Raw genomic sequence first — 20,769 nt, forward strand, 5'->3', positions numbered from 1 at the left:
GTACAGCCTGTGCCTATTGCCACAGATTTGGCATTGAAATGTGAGATAATATTTCCGACACAGTCATTGCTGTTTGTGGGTAGTTTTCTGGGCCACATCGGCTGCTACATTTTTTACAGCACCACAGAGATTATGTTTCACAATATCTCAATGATGAAATATCCCAAAGATGTGAAAGGCATTAGATGACTGACCTTTCTTCCTATCATAAATATAAAAATGGTCCATCAAAATCTGCTTGAAAAGATTATTGACTAAGTGAGAGAGTTTATAGAAAAATCCAATACTCCTTTACTGATGAAACTTGATACATGGATAGGAAAGGTTTATAAGGATATAGGCCAACAGGGATAAGTGGAACTAGTTCAGTGAGGGGATCTTGGTCGGTATGGACAAATATGTGTAGGAGGGCCTGTTTCCATGCCATATGACTCAATGACCTAATATTTTAATTCTGTTGAAAATAGACACAAAATGCTGGAGAATCTCAGCATGTCAGTCAGCATCTCTGGAGAAAAGGAATAGGTGATGTTTTAGGTCTGAACCCTTCTTCAGCCTGAAAGATAGAGAAGCCCAGAACAAAACAGGGATGGCAACAGATGACCTCAGGAAGGGTGGAATCTATAATGGCTCATTGTTGGCTGAGAGAGATGTGCATTTTGTATCCGACCCAAAATGTCACCTATTCCTTTTCTCTAGAGAAGCTGCCTGACCAGCTGAGTAACTCCAGCATGTTGTGTCTATCCTCGGTATAAACCAGCATCTGCTGTTCCTTCCTACACATATTAATTCTGTTTCTGTCTCCACGAATGCCACCTGACTGCTGAGTTTTGCCACACTTTTTATACGCTTTCATTGACGTTCATTTTGATGGGTTGTTAGAGCACGAAATGCTTTATTACAGGGAATGGTTGGATAAATGAAATAGCTCTCCAGCGAAGATGATGGGGACATGAGGATTAGTTCTGGATTACGCTGCCACAGATCCAAAACAAATATCATGGATGACTTGTCTCCTGCAGAGTTGCAAACTTCAATGGCACTAAAACCCCAGGAAACAACTGCACTGTTCCATTCCACCATCTGTTCTGGTCTGTCCAAAATATAACAAGGAATTTTGGCCTCTTTCCATTTTGGCACGGACCGTTGTACATCACCGCAGAAGATATCACCAATGACAAATTAACATTTGCTGAGGAGTTCAGATCGCAAGAGAGGCTTTGCAAGAAATCCAGATTTCCCACTGCTACAGAGAATATCTCAGGGTCAGACAAAAGGAGAATTCCATTTTCCAATTTCTGACTTTTGTGCCTCGTTTGAACGGTTAACCTGTAAGCAACCTGGGATGGAAAATGTTCATTCTTTATTTGATGTGATTCTAAACTGTTACAAAATAGAATTCACCAATTACTCCACAGGTAAACAGATATCTGACAAAAGGATGCCCTTAATAGAATAAATAGCCAGTTTAAGACGTCTATGTATAGCTTGACAGATGGCAATGATTTGGGAATCATCCACGAGACACAGATGGCCTTGTGATCCATGATTGCTAAGTTTTTAGGAAAACCTTTCATGTGATTTAGGATTGGTGTCATTGTCACTGTTCTTGCTTTGTTGGCTAATTCAATCAAACTGATAATCCCTGACTGTTCAGCTATACATCAAAGGAACAGTTTCCTATAACACAGGAATCTCATGGCCTTTAAGTATTTTAAGTCTTATTGTTGATCATTTCAAAAGCAAATCAAGACCTCTTGTGGGCTAATCCCACTTATACTATTTTCCAATCTCTTGTTCTTCAGTATAATGTTTATCCCTAAATAATTACTCAAAGCAATTTAGTCCACATGCCGATATTGTTGGGAATGTTGATTTTTATTGCTGATCACTAGATGTCCCCTGAAATGAAAGTTTGATTGACCAACATTGGTGCACTTGGGGGTCATATACAGGACAATTTAGTTCAGGATAGCAAATTTTGTTTCTTGGGATTCATTAACCCATACAAGGTAGCAAAATGAAATGCAGTTTTCAGTTTATAGACCTGAGGGTCAGTTTTAGGTTTGTTTTCTTCAGTCTTTGTAGAGAGGTAGAATGTATTGGACCAACTTATGCTGGCAAAGGTACCCAATTGGATCTTGCAGTCAGACAGGTGAGAGGCTTTGTTTGAACTCACCCACAAGGCACTTCATTTGTGAGATTTTCATTAAGAAACAGCAGCAAAGGTGGCACAGTTTGGAGCTGCTGCCCCATAGAGCCAGAGACCTTGGGTGCTGTCTGTGTGAATTTGCACGTTCTCCCTGTGACCAGATGGGATAGGTTTTGAGGGATATTGACCAAACACAGGCAGGTGGAAATGTAGGTTGGCGTGGGTAATTGGGCCGAAGGGCCTGTTTACACGCTATATGACTCTCTGGCTCTATGACTGCATGGGTTTCCTATAGGTACTCCGGTTTCCTCGCACATCCCAAAGATGTGTGGGTTTGTAGGTTATTTGACCTCTGTAAATTGTCCCCTAGTGTGTAGGGAGAGGAAGAGTAAGTGGGATAACATAGGACTAGTGTAAACGGATCATCGATGGTTGGCATGGATTCAGTGGGCTGAAGGATCTGGTTTCATGCTGTATCTTTCAATCAATTATCGAGCAGGTTGACCAATGGCTTCATGTCACCAAATTCCCAACTTTCAGACAGGGAAGGCCTTTTTGATGAAAATGCCTTTGAAAACCACATTGTTAAAGATGAGTGCTTGAAGCTTTTACTGGAATGCTCTGGAATCTATTTAATGTTTATCTGTTAGCATCTGCATTCATATTAGGTTTCAAGCATTTTTCCCCATTGTCTGGTGGGTTCTCAATGGTGATGTGAATGCTTTGCAACCAGTTACAGAACCAGGGGGGCACGGTGGCGCAGCGGTAGAGCTGCTGCCTTACAGTGAATGCAGCGCCGGAGACTCGGGTTCGATCCTGACTACGGGCGCTGTCTGTACGGAGTTTGTACGTTCTCCCCGTGACCCGCGTGGGTTTTCTCCGAGATCCCACATTCCAAAGACGTACAGGTATGTAGGTTAATTGACTGGGTAAATGTAAAAATTGTCCCTAGTGTGTGTAGGATAGTGTTAATGTGCGGGGATCGCTGGGCAGCGCGGACTCGGTGGGCCGAAGGGCCTGTTTCCGCGCTGTATCTCTAAAAATTAAAAATAAATCTAGTTTGGTTGATTCCTGGAAGAACAGAGTTGACATATGGGTTGAGCAGGTTAGTTCTGTCCTCCATAGAAGAAAGATTGAAAGACTCAGTGGTGCAGCTGGTAGAGATGCTGCCTCAGAGCCCCAGAGACATCTGTTTGATCCCGATCTCATGTACTTCCTGTGTGGATTTGATATGTCCCCCCTGTGACTACGTGGGTTTCCTCCTGGTGCCCCAGTTTCATCCCACTTCCCAGAGACACATGTATTTGTAGGTTAATTGCTCTATGTAAATTGTCCCTAGTGTGTCGGGAGTGGATGAGAAAGTGGGATAACATAAAACTACCTGACTGCGAAGGGCAGTGAAGAATGCAAAAAGGAGGTACCGGGACAAGATGGAGTCACAGATGGAGCAGCAGGACACCAGGCGCCTTTGGCAGGGGCTACGGACTATAACTAGTTACAGGTCCAGCACCCCCTCAACCGGAAGCTGATGACCTGAACTCTTTTTATGCACGGTTTGAGACGGGTAACACCACCAGCTCGCCGTCTAAAAACAGCACCGAAGGGGCGCTGGCTAGCGAGGCTGGAGGGGGATCCACCCCCGGGGATGTGCACACATTCTCGGTGTCCGAGCATGAGGTGAGGTGGGCTCTGACGCGTGTGAACACGAGGAAAGCTGGAGGCCCAGATGGTATATCTGGGCGAGTACTAAAGTCTTGTGCTACTCAGCTTGCTCCAGTGCTCACCACAATATTCAACCTCTCTTTGGCAAAGTCCATGGACCCTGCATGCTTCAAAAGATCCATCATTGTACCGGTCAATGCCTCTCCAGTGTGTTTAAATGGCTACCGACCGGCGGCCCTCACTTCGGTTGTCATGAAATGCTTTGAGAGGCTAGTCAAGAAGCACATCTGCGCCCTCCTTCCTCGCAACATGGACCCACTACAGTTCGCATACCATCCGAACAGGTCCACGGATGATGTGGTCTCCCAGGTTCTACACACCGCTCTCTCTCATCTGGACAGCCAGAGGGGCTATGTGAGGATGCTGTTCATTGACTTTAGTTCAGCATTCAACACAATAGTCCCCAGCAGACTGGTTGAGAAGCTGCTGGAACTGGGGCTTAGCACCCCTGTGTGTGCCTGGGTCCTGGACTTTCTCACTGCCACGCCCCAAGTGGTCAGAATGGGGGAACACACATCTAGCTCCCTCACCCTGAACATAGGATCCCCCCAGGGCTGCGTCCTTAGCCCCCTACTGTACTCCGTGTACACACATGACTGTTGGGCCAGGTTCAGCTCAAACTCCATCATCAAGTTTGCTGATGACACTGTGGTGGTGGGCCGGATCTCCAACAACGATGAGAAGGCCTACCGGGAGGAGGTGGCTGATCTGGCACTCTGGTGTCAGGACAATAGCCTCCTCTTGAATGTCACTAAAACAAAGGAGCTGATTGTGGACTTCAGAAGGGCTAAACATCCAAGGACGTACACGCCACTGGAGATAAATGGGTCTATTGTGGATAGGGTGAGCAGTTTTAAATACTTGGGAGTCCGCATCGCAGAGGATCTGACGTGGGCAACGCACATTGCCGCACTGGTGGGTAAGGCTAAGCAGCGCCTTTACCACCTTAGACAATTGAGGAAATTCAGAGTGTCTCTGAGGATCCTTTATTGCTTCTACTCTGGGGCTGTAGAGAGCATCCTGTCCGGCAACATTACAGTCTGGTTTGGGAACAGCTCTGCCCAGGACAGGATGGCCCTGCAGAGAGTAGTGCGTTCGGCAGAACGCACCATGGGAACTACACTCATCCCCCTGCAGGACCTATACATCAGGAGGTGCAGATCCAGAGCAAGCAAGATCATGAGGGACACTTGCCACCCCAGTAACGGACTGTTCCAGATGCTACGATCAGGCAAACGCCTCCGCTGTCACGCTGTGAAAACGGAGAGGATGAGACGGAGTTTCTTCCCACAGGCCATCAGGACTGTCAACTTTTATAACCCCAGAGACTAAATTTTTGTCGACACTAATAGTAACTTATTAACTTTATTTATATGCTGTAACTGTAATTCTTTTTTGTGCACAACCCGCAGGCATTGCCACTTTCATTTCACTGCACATATCATATCATATCATATATATACAGCCGGAAACAGGCCTTTTCGGCCCACCAAGTCCTGCCGCCCAGCGATCCCCGCACACCAACACTATCCCACTAGGGACAATTTTTACATTTACCCAGCCAATTAACCTACATACCTGTACGTCTTTGGAGTGTGGGAGGAAACCGAAGATCTCGGAGAAAACCCACGCAGGTCACGGGGAGAACGTACAAACTCCTTACAGTGCAGCACCCGTAGTCAGGATCGAACCTGAGTCTCCGGCGCTGCATTCGCTATAAAGCAGCAACTCTACCGCTGCGCTACCGTGCCGCCCCACATCGTGTATGTGTATGTGACAAATAAATTTGACTTGACTTGACTAGTATGAATGGGTAATCATTGGTCGGTGTGGGCTCAATGGGCAGAAAGGCCTGGTGCCATGGTGTATTATTCCATTCCATTCTATTCAATTCAGATCTTTTAAAGAAAAGACTGAGGCGGTTTGACAGAGTGGATGTTGAGAGGATGTTTCCTTTCATGTGGTCATCTATAATTCAAGAATGGGGTGTATCCAATTTCAGATGATCTCCGGTAGACACAAAATGCTGGAGTAACTCAGCAGGTCAGGCAGCATCTCAGGGGAGAAGGAATGGGTGACGTTTTGGGTCGAGACCCTTCTTCAGACTGTTGTCAGGGGAGGGGGCGGGAAAAAGATAGGATGTTGTCAGAGACAGGAAGACTAGTGGGAGAACTGGGAAGGGGGAGGGGATAGAGAGGGGAAGCAGGGACTACCTGGGGAGAAGTCAAGGTTCATACTAGCAGGGACATGTCACCCATTCCTTCTCTCCTGAGATGCTGCCTGAGCCGCTGAGTTACTCCAGCATTTTGTGTCTACCTTCGATTTAAACCAGCATCTGCAGTTTTTTTTCTCCTTCAGATGATCTCTGGTTGCTGGACACTTTAATTCTCCTTCCTATTCCTACACAGACCTTTCTCGTTCTCAGTCTCCTCCATTGTCAGAGTGAGGCAAAATGCAAATCAAAGGAACAGCATCTCATATTTCGCTTGGGCAATTTACAATCCAGTGGTATGAATATTGATTTCTCTCACTTCAGGTAGCCCCGGCCTTACCTCTCTCTCTATCCCTCCCCCACCCAAGTCGCATTAGCTTCTCTTTTTCACACTGCAAACAGCTAACAATGGCCTGTTTCCTTTATCATCGTTACTTTTTTGCATATCTTTCATTCATTGATCTTTATCTCTCCACATCGCCGTCTATATCTCTCATTTCCCTTATCCCTAACCAGTATGAAGAGTCTCGACCCGAAATATCGCCCATTCCTTCTCTCCAGAGATGCTGCCTGTCCCGCTGAGTTACTCCAGCTTTTTTGTCTCTATCTTCTGATGGAGTGGTTGGGAAGGAATTTTGTCTGTGTTTATGCTGTGATTCGCATTCTCCTTCTCCTTGTGTTCTTATGCTGTTCGGAATTCTGTACCTCACACATGTGTGTGGGCAGAGTCATTGAATGAATTTCAAGGCAAAGGCAGATGGACGTTCCCAATGCAACAAAGTCAAGGGCTGTGGAGAAAGCAGGAAAGAGGTGTTGAGGCCATGTTTAGGTCAGCCCTAATCCAACGCATGGCAGAGAATTGAAGTGGCAATTGATCTGCTCCCGCTCCTCTGCCATAATGTTGGGATTCTCATGATCCTATTTCTTTGAATTATCAATTCAGCAACAGTGTAGAGTCTGAGGGGATTACAGATAGCTTGCCAGAGAGATCATATATATATATATATATATATACAGCCGGAAACAGGCCTTTTCGGCCCTCCAAGTCCGTGCCGCCCAGCGATCCCCGCACATTAACACTATCCTATACCCACTAGGGACAATTTTTACATTTACCCAGCCAATTAACCTACATACCAGATGCTTCATATCTTCTAGGTGTGCCTGAGTACACACCTCTCCTGTGTCACGGGCGTCACAGTGGCACAGTGGTAGAGTTGCTGCCTTACAGTGCCAGAGACCCGGGTTCGATCCTGACTCAGGTGCTGTCTGTACGGAGTTTGTACGTTCTCCATGTGACCCCATAGGTTTTCTCCAGGCGCTGGAGAATCTTCCCACACTCCAAAGATGTGTCGGGTTGTGGGTAAATTGGCTTTGATAAATTGTTCCTCGTGTGTTGGATAGAACTAATGTATGGGGATTGCTGGTCGGCACAAACTTGATGTTTCCTCGCTGTGTCTCTAAACTATAAAAACGAAACTAAACATTCTTACACTGGTCCATATCCCTTGATTCCCTCCACATGCTGAAATCAGTTGGGGTATTTGCTTTATTATTACGTGCACTGAGACACAGTGAAAAGCTTTTGTCTGCCTGCTCTCTAATTAAGACACAAAATGCTGGAGTAACTCAGCAGGTGGAGTAGCATCTCTGGAGAACATGGATAGGTGACGTTTCAGGATGGAACCCTTCTTCAGATGGTTCAGACTGTCAGACGGTCTGAAGAAGTGTTCAAACCCGAAATGTCACCCATTCCTGTCCTCCAGAGATGCTGCCTGACCTGCTGAGTTACTCCAGCATTTCATGTCTATCTTCGGTATAAACCAGCATCTGCAGTTTCTTCCTACTCATTGTTCACCTATTCAATAAGTTGATATTATACATTAATACAATCCTGCAGTACACAAGTAAACAGGTTTCTACGGGTGTAAGCTGCCCAAGCAAAATATGAGGTGCTGTTCCTCCAATTAGCGCTGGGCCACACTCTGAAATTGGAGGAGGCCCAGGACAGAAAGGTCAGTGTGCGAATGGGAGGGGGAGTTAAAGTGTTTAGCATCTGGGAGATCAGGTAGGTTTAGGCGGACTGAGCGGAGGTGTTCAGTAAAATGATCGCCGAGCCTGCGTTTGGTCTCACCGATATATAGGAGTCCACACCTGGAACAGTGGATACAGTAGATGGGGTTGGAGGAGGTGCAAATGAACCTCTGCCTTACCTGAAAAGACAGTCGGGGTCCTTGGACGGAGTCGAGGGAGGAGGAATAGGGACAGGTGTTGCATTTCCTGCAGTTGCAGGGGAAAGTAAATAATGAAATAAAGAAAGTAATGAATAATCATGATCTGCTTTATTAAAAAATTATGGAATAGTCATATGTAAAATAAATCCTTTTGAATACATGTAAAATACTGTACAAAAAGAAAACTTTATGTCTCATAACAACTTGGGAAATAAAACTAAATATAATTGGTTCTAGTTGAATGATATTAACAGCTCTGAAAAGTAACACTGAGACACCTGTAATAATTCTGCTGCAAGAAGGTTAGATTAAATCTTAGATTAAATAATCTTGCTCCATTAAAAACATTGATGCGAAGACAGAATATATGGTAATTGTTAAAATTATTGGAATCTCTCTCAGTTCACTGAAGCCTGGAAGCCTGCTTTAAAAATAAGTCTGAAACTCTTTCATATATTCTTTCAATAATTACAATGGCTTCTTTTTTAATATTTATGGTTCTGTATTCAGTTTTGCTCAGCCTACAAGAGGAAGGATGTCATTAAGCTGGAAAGAGTGCAGAGAAGATTTACAAGGATCTTGTCAGCACTTGAGGGTCTGAACTATAGGGAAAGGTTGGGCAAGATAAGACTTTATTCCATGGAGTGCAGGAGGCTGAGGGTGATCTGAAAGAGGGGCATAAAATCATGAGGTGAATAGATAGGGTGAATGCGCAGTCTTTTACCCAGGATAGGGGAATCAAGAACCAGAGGACATGGGCTTAAGGCGAGAGGGGCAAGATTTAATAGAAACCTGAGGGGCAACCCTTTCATTCAGAGGGTGATGGCTATATGGAATGAGCTACCAGAGGAGGTCATTGAGGCAGGGATATAACAGCATTTAATAGACATTGCGACAGCTACATGGACAGGAAAGGATGAGGGAAATGGGCTAAATGTGGGCAAATGGGACTAACTTAGACGGGGCATCATGATCAGTACGGCCAAGTTGAGCCACAGGTGTAGGAAGGAACTGCAGATGCTGGTTTAAACCGAAGATAGACACAAAAAGCTGGAGTAACTCAAGAAGGGTCTCAACCCAAAATGTCACCTATTCCCTTTTCTCCAGAGATGCTGTCTGACCGCTGAGTTACTCCAGTTTTTTTTGTGTCTATCTTTAGTTGGGCCAAAGGGCCTGTTTCTGTGCTGTGTGACTGTATGTATCTGTAGTGCTGGTGGGTGGTGGAGTGAGGGAGTGTGGTTGACATCGAGGGAGGTGGGATAAGCCAAGAGATGATAGTTTCCATCTGATTTACTTAACAAACCTGCAGTAATTGTGTCCGCAAATCAAATTGAATAAAGCATATAATGTTACTTGTTGCAGCTTTTTTGTAGATTTTGCTTCCAAACAATAGGTGGAGCACACCAATTTATTTTACATATAACTTCATATGTCTAACATTTATGGCATCAGTGATCTCAAACAACTGTTTGTTTCTTGATAAATTTTTCTAGTTTTGTTTTAACACGGGGAGTGGCATTTACATGTATTATTCAAAATCTTGAGTAGTCAAGGATTGATGTACAGATGGTTCAAAGCTCCCTAATGTGCATGGATCTTGACTTGGATCTTGACTCCCCCCTACCCTCCCCTGAATCCTGGCTGTCCGTGCACTTATCTATCTCCTCCCCTCCCCTCCCTTGAGCCCTACATTCCTAAACAATTCGCACCTCGTCAATCTTCTAGCTACACAATTCTCAAATCTTTCATCCTTTTCCTGAGGAGGAATTTCTTTAGTCAGAAGGTGGTGAATCTGTGGAATTCTTTGCTGTGGAAGGCTGTGGAGACAAAGTTAGTGGATATTTTTAAGGCAGTTAGATAGATTCTTGATTAGTACAGGTGTCAGAGGTTATGGGGGAAGGCAGGAGAATGTGGTTAGGAGGGAGAGATAGATCAGCCATGATTGAATGGCGGAGCAGACTTGATGGGTCGAATGGCCTAATTCTGCTTCTATCAATAGTCAATAGTCAATAGTCAATTTATTTGTCACATACACATAAATGTGCAGTGAAATGAAAAATTACCCGCAGTTCTATGACATGATCTTTTGTTGCACACCTTGTGTGTGTTCATCTCTGGCCTTTGTCCAACTATGTGCCTATCAAATCCCCCACTCGCCTGTGTTCACCTATGACCTGCCAGGCTGTGTTCGTCCCCCTCTCCCCATCCCTACAATCAGTCTCAAGAAGGGTTCAGACCTGAAACATCACCTATTCATGTTCTTTAGGGATGCTGCCTGATCTGCTGAGTTACTCCAACACTTTGCATCTTTCCTTAGTTATTTCCTTAGCTGCGACTTTAGACTTTAGAGATACAGCGCGGAAACAGGCCCTTTGGCCCACAGAGTCCGTGCCGACCAGCGATCACCCCGTAAACTAGCACTATCCTACACACTAGCGACAGTTTTACACTTTACAGAAGCTAATTAATCTACAAACCTGTATTTCTTTGGAGTGTGGGAAGAAACAAGATAAAACCCACGTAGTCACAGGGAGAACATACAAACTCTGTACAGACAGCACCAGTAGTCAGGATCGAACCTGGGTCACTGGCACTGTAAGGCAGCAATTTGACCATTGCACCACTGTGCTGCCCTGAACTGTGTGTCTCTTCCAAGTCAAGTCAAGTCAAGTCAAGTCAAATTTATTTGTCACATACACATACTCGATGTGCAGGTATGGATGTCCAAAGCCAGATCAGAACCATTCATGCTCTTCAACCCAACATGACACACCCAATATCCATTATACTGTATCAGTTGAGAACAATCTCTCATTGATATCCATCTTGTAGTCTTGCTTCTTATCATTGTAAGTTTACACATTGCATCATCAATGGTGCAAGAAATAGCTGGCAGAATAACGTGGATGAAAATAATCTCCTCTATTCCACTGGATACAGAGCAAAATATACTTCAACAACAAATTTCAGACAATCCATCATCTGGACTCCTTTAACAGATAATTTTTTGGCAAACACTCACTGCTACCCATGGTTCCTTACACAGTTCTCTCCTAAACTGCTTCATAATTTATCTCTTTCACTGCTTGCCAGAATGTGTGGATCAAGAAGGGGAGATTAACATAACCTTATCTATGTTAAATCAGTTGCTTCAAGCACTGTACCTCGGTGCACGTGACAATAAACTAAACTAATACATACTTCATTATGCTTCATATGGGCTTAAAACCTCAAGGTGTCTGTATATTAAAAATATATCTTGATATTTGTAGAGAGCTCTTAAAAGAAAAAAAAGTTAGATGCATTAACCGAACCAGAAAACTAGACTCAGTATTCAGAGCAGAGACAGGAACTGGCTTAAATTTTCTTTTCTAAAGAAATTTCAGGTTTTGGATTACAGTACTGTACATAAAATCCTATACAAATTTACAGTTAAAAGATTTAGCCATCACCGATGTTTTGTGGTATTACTAAATAATAGCTTCACTTCCTGTGGAAGTTAAATTATAAAAGGATGACAATATAGGTTCTGATAATGGCATGTCATGGTCTACACCACAATCCCTCTTTTCTTTCACCAGATGTCAGCTAGTTGTGACAATTCAATGCACCATCTTGAAAAAGCTTTCCATCCATTGGGCTTTGCTCAGCAAGGGTGACACTGAGCTAAGTGTTAACATGTGAAAACATGTGCTGCCAGTGAAATCTGATTCAATTATTTGATCGTACTTTACTGCTAACTGGGTAAACCTGTTCCCCACGGACTTTGTCAATCTGCATTTTGATCCCTTGGTTTTCTGTTCACTGGGTAAAAGTCAGGGATGTCCAGATTTCTGAAATATACTTATATACTTTCAAAGTCCTCGGAGTGCTTAAATGGAAAGTTTGACTGGGGAGTGAACTTGACCTTTGACTGTGTGGGCTTCCAGAAAATTGGCTGCCTGTTTTCACACTCCACGTAATAATAGAGAAGAAAATTTGGTATATTATCATCTTCTAATTCACGAGCATCCTGTTTCATGCAATTGAAAAAAGGCAATCTCCTCCCTTTTATTGATTATTCTTTAAATTATTTTTACTGGTCTGACCCAACTTATGCGGTTCAACCTAGCAGACCGTATTGATTGTATCTTGGTGCATGCGACAATAAACTAAACTAATATCTACTGCATTATGCTTCAGATGGGCTTTAAACCCTCAAGGTGTCTGTATATTAAAAATATATATTGATATGTGTAGAGAGCTCTGACAAGAAAATTAAACGTTATATTCATTAGTACAACATGAAAACTGGACTCAGCATTCAGAGCAGCCAGGAACTGGCAACTTGGCAAGATCTTAATACTGCAACTGCAGTTCAGTTCTATCGATTAAGAGCTGATAGTGATGAAAGACTGTGTATCAATTTAATTTGCTTCCCTTATTGTAAATTCACATGTTGTTGGAGCAGAATTATGCCATTCGGCCCATCAAGTCTACTCCGCCATTCAATCATGGCTGATCTATCTTTTGCTCTCAACACCATTCTCCTGCCTTCTCTCCAATACCCCTGACACCCTTCCTAATGAAGACTCTTGTCAATCTGCATCTTAAAAATCTCCTTCCATGCTTTCTCTCCCCAATGCAGGTTTCCAGGGACTTATGCTGGTGACTTGTTTTAACCTCATAGAGAGATACAGCACTGGAACAGGCCCTCTGGCCCACTGAGTCTATGCTGACCATCAAATGCTCATTCGTACATTAATCCAACCTTAACCCATTTTATTTTGCTCACCCTTTCCCATCAACTCCATCCTCTCCCCCCAATACTACCATTATTTGTGGATTAGAGGAAATTTACAGCAGTCAATTAACCCTGCAACCCACACATCACATCCCCACGTCTACCACCAATACATGAACTAAGCTTCAACCTATATTATTTAAGTGCCGAACCTTCAGTTGTTTAACCAGCCCCAGTACTGGTTGGACTCAACGCAATAATGAACTGGATGATTGATCGGTGGACTAGTTATGATGTCTTTGGGGAAAATCGAAGAAAATGGCCAACCCTGCCTTCAGTGCTGGAGATTCCAAATATATCATCAATTACCCTACACTTCACCATGGCTCTATCCCAACATTTATAACTGATTCCATGTTAAAACTCCCTTTTATCTGCTTCACCGCCCCATCTGTCAGTGCATTCCACATCACGACTTGCAGTCTCTTCATCAGTTTTATTCTTTTAACAATAACTATGGTTATAAACTCTCCTCTCAGTGGAAATAATTTATCTAGTTCTTCTCTCAAAACTTTCATGATTTTGAACACTTCTATTCAATCCTACCGTAACCTTCTCTTTCTTCAGAGTTTAACCTCTGATTCTCTTCTCTCATCAATAACCTTATTAAACATGTATTAAATCATGTTGAGCCTTTGGCATCTTACTGGTGCCCAGAATTGGGCATGGTACTCCAGTTGAGACCATACCAAAGATTAGTAAAGATTTAGCAAAAGTTCCTTGACTTTTGCAAAATTAAGGATCCTATATATTTTGCTCTCAGAAAAGATCCCAACTTTGTATTTCTGCAAAGTTTTTTGTATCTCCTTCAAAATATACTACTTTGTTGTACAGAAGCAAAATGCTGCAGATGCATGAAATCTGAAATTAAGTCAGAAAAATACTCAGTCGATAAGGCAATGTCCATAAAGAGAGAAACTGAGTTAACATTTCAACACTGGATGACCTTTCAACAGAACTGGGAACAGCTTTGATGTGAAAGAAGGAACGCGAGGGAAGGTGAGTGAAAGAATGAAGATCAATGACAAATGGCGTGATTGTGCAAGGTGAAAGGGTGTGATAAAGGGATTGGTGATTGACTAAACGTTAGAATAAAAATACACCTAACTCTGGCAATGTGAAATGCCAAAAGGTGATTATATGAAATCATTGAACATTTGATGTGAGTCTTCAAGTTAAGATATTGACCCTCAGACCAATGCTGTGTTGAACTGGAGCTATGTACAAGGCCAAAGACAAGGTGGTTAGTCTATTTTACATATTTCCTTTCTTTCTTTACAAAATTCATCACTTCATTACTTCAGACATTGAATATAATTAATATAATTCTTTCTTCTTCTAGTTATTTCTTCAGTTGTTCTAGCTTCTTCCTATATTCATCCACTGTTATTTTTTCTCACCTATTTATCTAAATAGACAAATTGACCACAGGTTGACTGGACACATTACTATTCGTCCCCACTTTGACTTCAGACCTTTCAATTACTTTTTCTGTATTTTGAACACGTCCATTAATTAAACATCGTGAACTACATACATACAGGCTGAAGATAAAAACCTGTTTCACAGATTTAGATTGTTTAAGATAAACCATCCAGCAAGTTTCTTGTAGCATATAATGATTAATTGAAAATAACCTTTTGATTTTTCACCTTTCTATGAGCGATGAATGTTTAGTCTGAATTTCCTCAATTGTAAATGTGATCTTTGCAGAATGAATTTGATTAGTTGCTGTGTCGCTCATGTAATGAGGTATCAAAAGGGATTTCAAGCCACAGCATGGAGATGGCAGGTAAATAAACTAAAACGGATGGGATAGTATAATGATTTGAGGGGATGAATGGCATGTTTCCAATTATTAAGTTTATCTGCACTGACATTTCTTGATGTGCAACCATACATTGTAAGTAAGATGTTCATAAGTAAGATGTTCTAAGTGTGTAACATTGTGCGCCTATGGTAGATGGATTTCTATGCAGATGAAACCAATAGGATTTGGAGGGGAAGAGAACTGATTAGCAACTATCCTTCAGGCCAGCAAGGGGAATGGATTCGGAAAGTTGCTGATATTCGAGGAAAAGGCCAACTGCTCGTGTCTTCCCAGGGGCAACATTAAAGGTCAATAAGTACATGCTTGCATGCATCTCCATGTGTCGTAAAGTGCTGTTACAGGCCCGATGGGCCAAATGGCATCCACTTGCGCTGTAAGATTCTACACGTTGACCTATAATTCACATAATGCTGGTCAAAACTCATCCAGACCATTGTGGGTGCTTTACCAACAGGAGGAGCACAAAGTGAAGAGCTGTCGTCAATTTTTGTCGAGGGACATTGGGATGAGAAATAAATGCCAGAATTGTTAGCGATACCCACACCCTGAGAATTACAAACTGTGATGGAAAATGGAGACTGTAGCTCAACGCTCATGGACTGGCCCATATATGAACATGCCGCGATCCTTGGACCTCCATGTACTTTTGCATTAAGCGAGAAAGGATTCTTGCTAAAGAAAAGCCACTTTAACAAATCCTGCATTATTTACACAATATGGTTGTACAAAGCACAGTTTCACACAGTCTCAGGGCTGCAGCAGAACACCAATGCTTTCAGATTTTCTGGCAGATGTGGAGCCGTGATTTGGCCTCTTTCCAGATTTTGCAGGCAAGTCCTTTCGCACAGTCACAGCGCTGGAAAAGCTCTAAGCCGTGTGAACCTTTCCTCTTCTGCTTCGTACATACTTCTCTTTGACGAAGAACAGGCTTGCAGATCTTGGTCCAAAAATGACGGGCACAGCAGAAGCCTTCGGCACAATCAGATGAGCGGAGGCAGGAGTCCCCTTCGTGACCTACGCAGGGAAAAGAACAAATTTATACAATAACAAGGAATTGCAGATGCTGGTTTATTGACACAAAATGCTGGAGTAACTCGGCGGGTTAGGCGGCATCCCCAGAGAACATGGATAGGCGATGTTTCGGGACGAAACCCATTTCTATGTCTCTTTAAGTTTAGTTTAGTTTAGAGATACAGTGTGGAAACAGACACTTCGTCCCACCAAGTCCGCGCCAACCAACAACTACCTGACACTAGTTCTAATCTACACACTAGGGACAATTTGCAGAAGCCGATTAACCTACAAACCTGCATGGCTTTGGAATGTGGGATGAAACCCGGAGAAAACCCAAATGGTCACAGGGAGAACGTACAAACTACATACAGACAGCACCCATAGTCATGATCGAACATGGGTCTCTGGCGCTGTAAAGCAGCAAATCTGCCTCTGTATCTCTCAGCATCTAAGGGACTGATGCACTACAATGTGCTGCAATGCTGAGAACTATATTCCGTCCATCACACTTGAGTTTGAACTGCATCTATGTATGATACATTTGGCTTGTTTGGATAGTATGCAAAACTAAACACTTTTCACTGTACCTCAGAACATGTGACAATAATAAACCTCAACCTAAATATGCCACTAAGGTCATTGGTGGTTACGTTCAGTCAATGGAAACATAGAAACGTAGAAAAATAGGTGCAGGTGTAGGCCATTCGGCCCTTCAAGCCAGCACCGCCATTCAATATGATCATGGCTGATCATCCGAAATCAATACCCTGTTCCTGCTTTCTCCCCATATCCCTTTATTCCATTAGCCCAAAGAGCTAAATCTAACTCTCTCTTCAATAATATCAATGGCTTCAATAATAATTATTGAACCTGATGAAGATACTGTGAGGAATGGCCAGAAACATGACAGGCAGGTGGAGCTTCAATGAAGCAGAGAGAGAGGTGGAGGGTTTTCGGGAGTGAATTCCAAACCTTAGGGCCCAGGTGGCTGAAGGTTACTAAGGGTTTAAAACATAGAACATAGAACAGTACAGATCAGGAGCAGGCTCCACACACGGCTCACAATGCCTGTGCCAAACATGATGCCAAGACCAACTCTTACCTGCCTGCACTTTACCCACATCCTTCCATTCCCTGCACATCCATGTACCTATCCAAAACTCTCAAATGAGGCTCCACCACCACCCCTGTTCGTGCGTTCCAGGCACCCACGTGTGAGAAGCATGTTGTGTATTGAGACCATCAAAGGCCAGATTCAGGGAATTGATTACAGGATGTCTATCTTTCCTGATGTTTAGAGTCGCCAAGGGAGGGTGAGATAAACTAACCGCATGTTTTCCACAAAGTTCTAGAAAATGAAGTAATTCATGACTGCAAAGTGTTGAAAGTCACTCCTTTCCTCCATAGAAACCTGATTAATTACATTATTAGCTCTAAGCATTAAGAAGCAACACCTGCAAAATATCATTTTATGAGCATTTCCCAAGAAAGTACAGACATGTCCTTAATACTTTACAGCAATTCATTATTTACTTTTATATGGGATGTACTGAAGCCAACATTGAATGCCACAAGTTTAGTTGCAGTTTATGAAACTACAATCCCAGAGGCTAGATGCGGGAAGATTGTTCCCGATGTTGGGGAAGTCCAGAACCAGGGGTCACAGCTTAAGGATAAGGGGGAAGTCTTTTAGGACCGAGATGAGAAAACATTTCTTCACACAGAGAGTGGTGAGTCTGTGGAATTCTCTGCCACAGAAGGTAGTTGAGGCCAGTTCATTGGCTATATTTAAGAGGGAGTTAGATGTGGCCCTTTTTGCTAAAGGGATCAGGGGGTATGGAGAGAAGGCAGGTACAGGCTACTGAGCTGGATGATCAGCCATGATCATATGGAATGGCGGTGCAGGCTCGAAGGGCCGAATGGCCTACTCCTGCACCTATTTTCTATGTTTCTATGTTTCTATGTTTCTAAAACATAAATCCTTCTGTTGGCTTTGAGAATTACTTGCTGGCTGCTTTAAGCAAACAAAAATCCTCTAAAAATGAACAGGTCCTCTAGAAATAATCACAATTCTGATTATCGAAGTGGCATTAAGAATTTGAATGAATATTCCCAAATGTTTACTCAAACTCAAGAGAGAGTGCTTGAACATTCATGCCGAAGTGTGAGAAAGTGACCCAGATTAACTTCATCATAGGACAAAGGAGCAGAATTAGTCGATTTGACCCATTGAGTCTGCTCCACCATTTGATCATGGTTGATCTATTGTTCCCTCTCAACCCCATTCTCCTGCTTTCTTTCTGTAACCTTTGACACCCTTACACATCAAAAACCTATCAAACTCCGCTTTAAAAATATCCAATGCCTTGGCCTCCACAACCGTCTGTGGCAATGAATCCCACAGATTCACCACCCTCTGACCTTTTTCCCAGGATGGAAATATCAAAAAGTAGAGGTTATAGAGAGTTAGAAGGTGAGAGGAGCAATGTTTAGAGGAGATGTGCAGGGCAATTGTTTTATACTGAGAGCAGTGGATACCTGGAGCATGCTGCCAGGAGTGGTGAAGGCAGATATGATAGTGGCATTTAAAAGGCTTTTGAAAAGGCACATGGATCTGCAGGAAAAGATCATAACACATAGGAGCAGAATGAGACCATTCAGCCCATCAAGGCTACCATGCCATTCAATCATGGTTGATCTATTTTTCCCTCTCAACACTATTCTCCTGCCTTCTCCCCACTACCTTTGATGCCCTTCCTAATCAAGAAACTAGTAATCTCTGCCTTAAAAATGCCCAATGACTTGCCCTCTACAGCCATCTGTGGCAATGAATTCCACAGATTCACCACCCTCTGGCTAAATAAATTCTTTCTCATCTCCATTTCGAAGGTATGTTCTTTTATTCTGAGCCAGTGTCCTCTGATCCTAGACTCTCCCATTACTGGAACCATCTTCTCCACATCCACGTCCTTTTCACATCCCAAAGAGGGGTATGAATCATGTACAGATTCATTTAACTTGGCATTATGTTCGACATGGACATTGTGGGCTGAAAGACCTGTTTCTGTGCTATCTTCCATCTTCCCTCTTCGGTGATCCGTGTTCTATGTTCTGTGTTCTGTGACCTGCAGCTGCTATCTTAACCAGTCAATGGCCTTTATCACATCTGGTCTACTAACACCCACTGCACCAGAATCTTCAACAACAATGGCATATGCCAAACACCTTCCATGCGCCTGTGTGATTTTTCACCCCATGTTGCTTACACCAGATTATTTTGATCCAGAAAATTCAAAAATAATCCTGGAGCAGGGGTGGAAGTACAGAGTGTGGGCGAAAGATGAAGGTAACGAATTTTGTTGACGCAGATGTTCCGACATGCAAATGGAGGAAAGACTGTTCATCTAAGGGTTGTTGCCAAAGTGGGGAATGCAGCTGAAGATGATTATTCTGTCAAGGCTCGATTCCTGAGGACCCTAAACATAACATTGTGTGGGTGAGGGTTCTCTTCCTTCTCTATTGCTGGAGATTTACAGGCTATTGGCTGAACAACGGGGAAAAGGACTATGATGAACCATTGCCCAACTGACCATATCAATGACAGTTGAGAGGATGAAGAGGGATAATGCCCCATGGGGGTCATGTTGACAGGATGTGCGGTGTGTTGGCATAAACAAGTCACATGGGTGTTAGATAATGTAGTGCCGCATGTAGACACTTTCTCACTGGTAAAATAAGCAATCTTGTTCAAAGCCTTTGCATCCTTTCACAGCTACTGCAAGTAGCACCTATCCAAGGTCCAGTGGTATATAGGATCCACCAAAGGATATATGATATGAGTGACGAGGATGGGAGAAGTCAGAAACATAGGTGTAGGAGTGGGCCATTCAGTCCTTCAAGCCGATTCCAGATCACCATGGCTGATCAGTGCCCTGCCCCTGCTTTCTCCAATGTCATTTAATTCATTTAACATTAAGAAATATATATGTTTAGTTTCGTTTGTTTAGTTTAGTTTTTATTATTGTCACTTGTACCAAGGTACAGTGAGTGAAAAGCTTTTTGGTTGTATGCTATCCAGTCAACAAGAAGATTATACATGAATTACAATCAAGCTGTCCACACTGTACAAATGCAGGTTAAAGGGTACAACGTGTAGTGCAAGATACAGTCCAATAAATTCCCATTAAAGATAGTTTGTAGGTCTCCAAAGAGGTGGATGGGAAGTCGGGCATACTCTCTTCTGGTTCTATCTGCTGCTGCAAAATATTCAGTGAAATGAACAAAACAGAAGGAGATTAAAAAAAACATGCTGAAGCCAACAAAAGGTTTAACTTCCCTTTAAAGAGGCTGGAATACGTTTGTGTACAAGTGTTCGAACTTGCCTTAAGCAGAGCACAATAGCAGATGGAGTAAGAAGAGCCCAGAGGCAACTTTATTTGAAGCTATAACCCATTGCACATAAAATTCCACTTGGATCAGCTTAATAGAAGAGATAAATTTCAATTGGGATATTTAATGAAGTAACCTATTTAAACTACCACCAGAGGCATTTTACAACACATCTGAAATATGTTAAAAATTGGGCTGAAGGAATTGTCACGCATTGAATGATAAAACATCATTAACTCTTAAGGCGTACGTAGAACATAGAACAGTAGAGCACAGTTAGTTAGTTAGTTCGTTTAGTTTATTGTCACGTGTAACAAAGTACAGTGAAAAGCTTTTAGTTGCGTGCTATCCAGTCGGCGGAAAGCTGATTACAATGGATACGTACTGTAGATAGAATGGGTTTAGAGCGATGTGGGCCAAATGCAGGGAGGT

The 20,769-nt window shown here is 42.9% G+C and overlaps 1 protein-coding gene and 1 long non-coding RNA gene across 2 annotated transcripts in view; one reads left to right on the top strand and one right to left on the bottom strand.

Annotated features, from left to right (window-relative positions):
* The window catches only part of LOC144600177 (uncharacterized), a 223,800-nt gene that overhangs the window by 90,891 nt on the left and 112,140 nt on the right, over nucleotides 1-20,769 (top strand). The gene's annotated exons all lie outside the window — the stretch shown is intronic.
* Nucleotides 15,710-20,769, bottom strand: part of dkk2 (dickkopf WNT signaling pathway inhibitor 2) — a 37,939-nt gene continuing 32,879 nt past the window's right edge. The window contains exon 4 of the mRNA XM_078411655.1: nucleotides 15,710-15,948. Within this exon, the coding sequence (XP_078267781.1) occupies nucleotides 15,710-15,948 (239 nt within the window). The remainder of the gene's footprint in view (nucleotides 15,949-20,769) is intronic.

Source organism: Rhinoraja longicauda, chromosome 1 (genome assembly GCF_053455715.1).
Source record: "Rhinoraja longicauda isolate Sanriku21f chromosome 1, sRhiLon1.1, whole genome shotgun sequence".
NCBI classification, from domain to species: domain Eukaryota; kingdom Metazoa; phylum Chordata; class Chondrichthyes; order Rajiformes; family Arhynchobatidae; genus Rhinoraja; species Rhinoraja longicauda.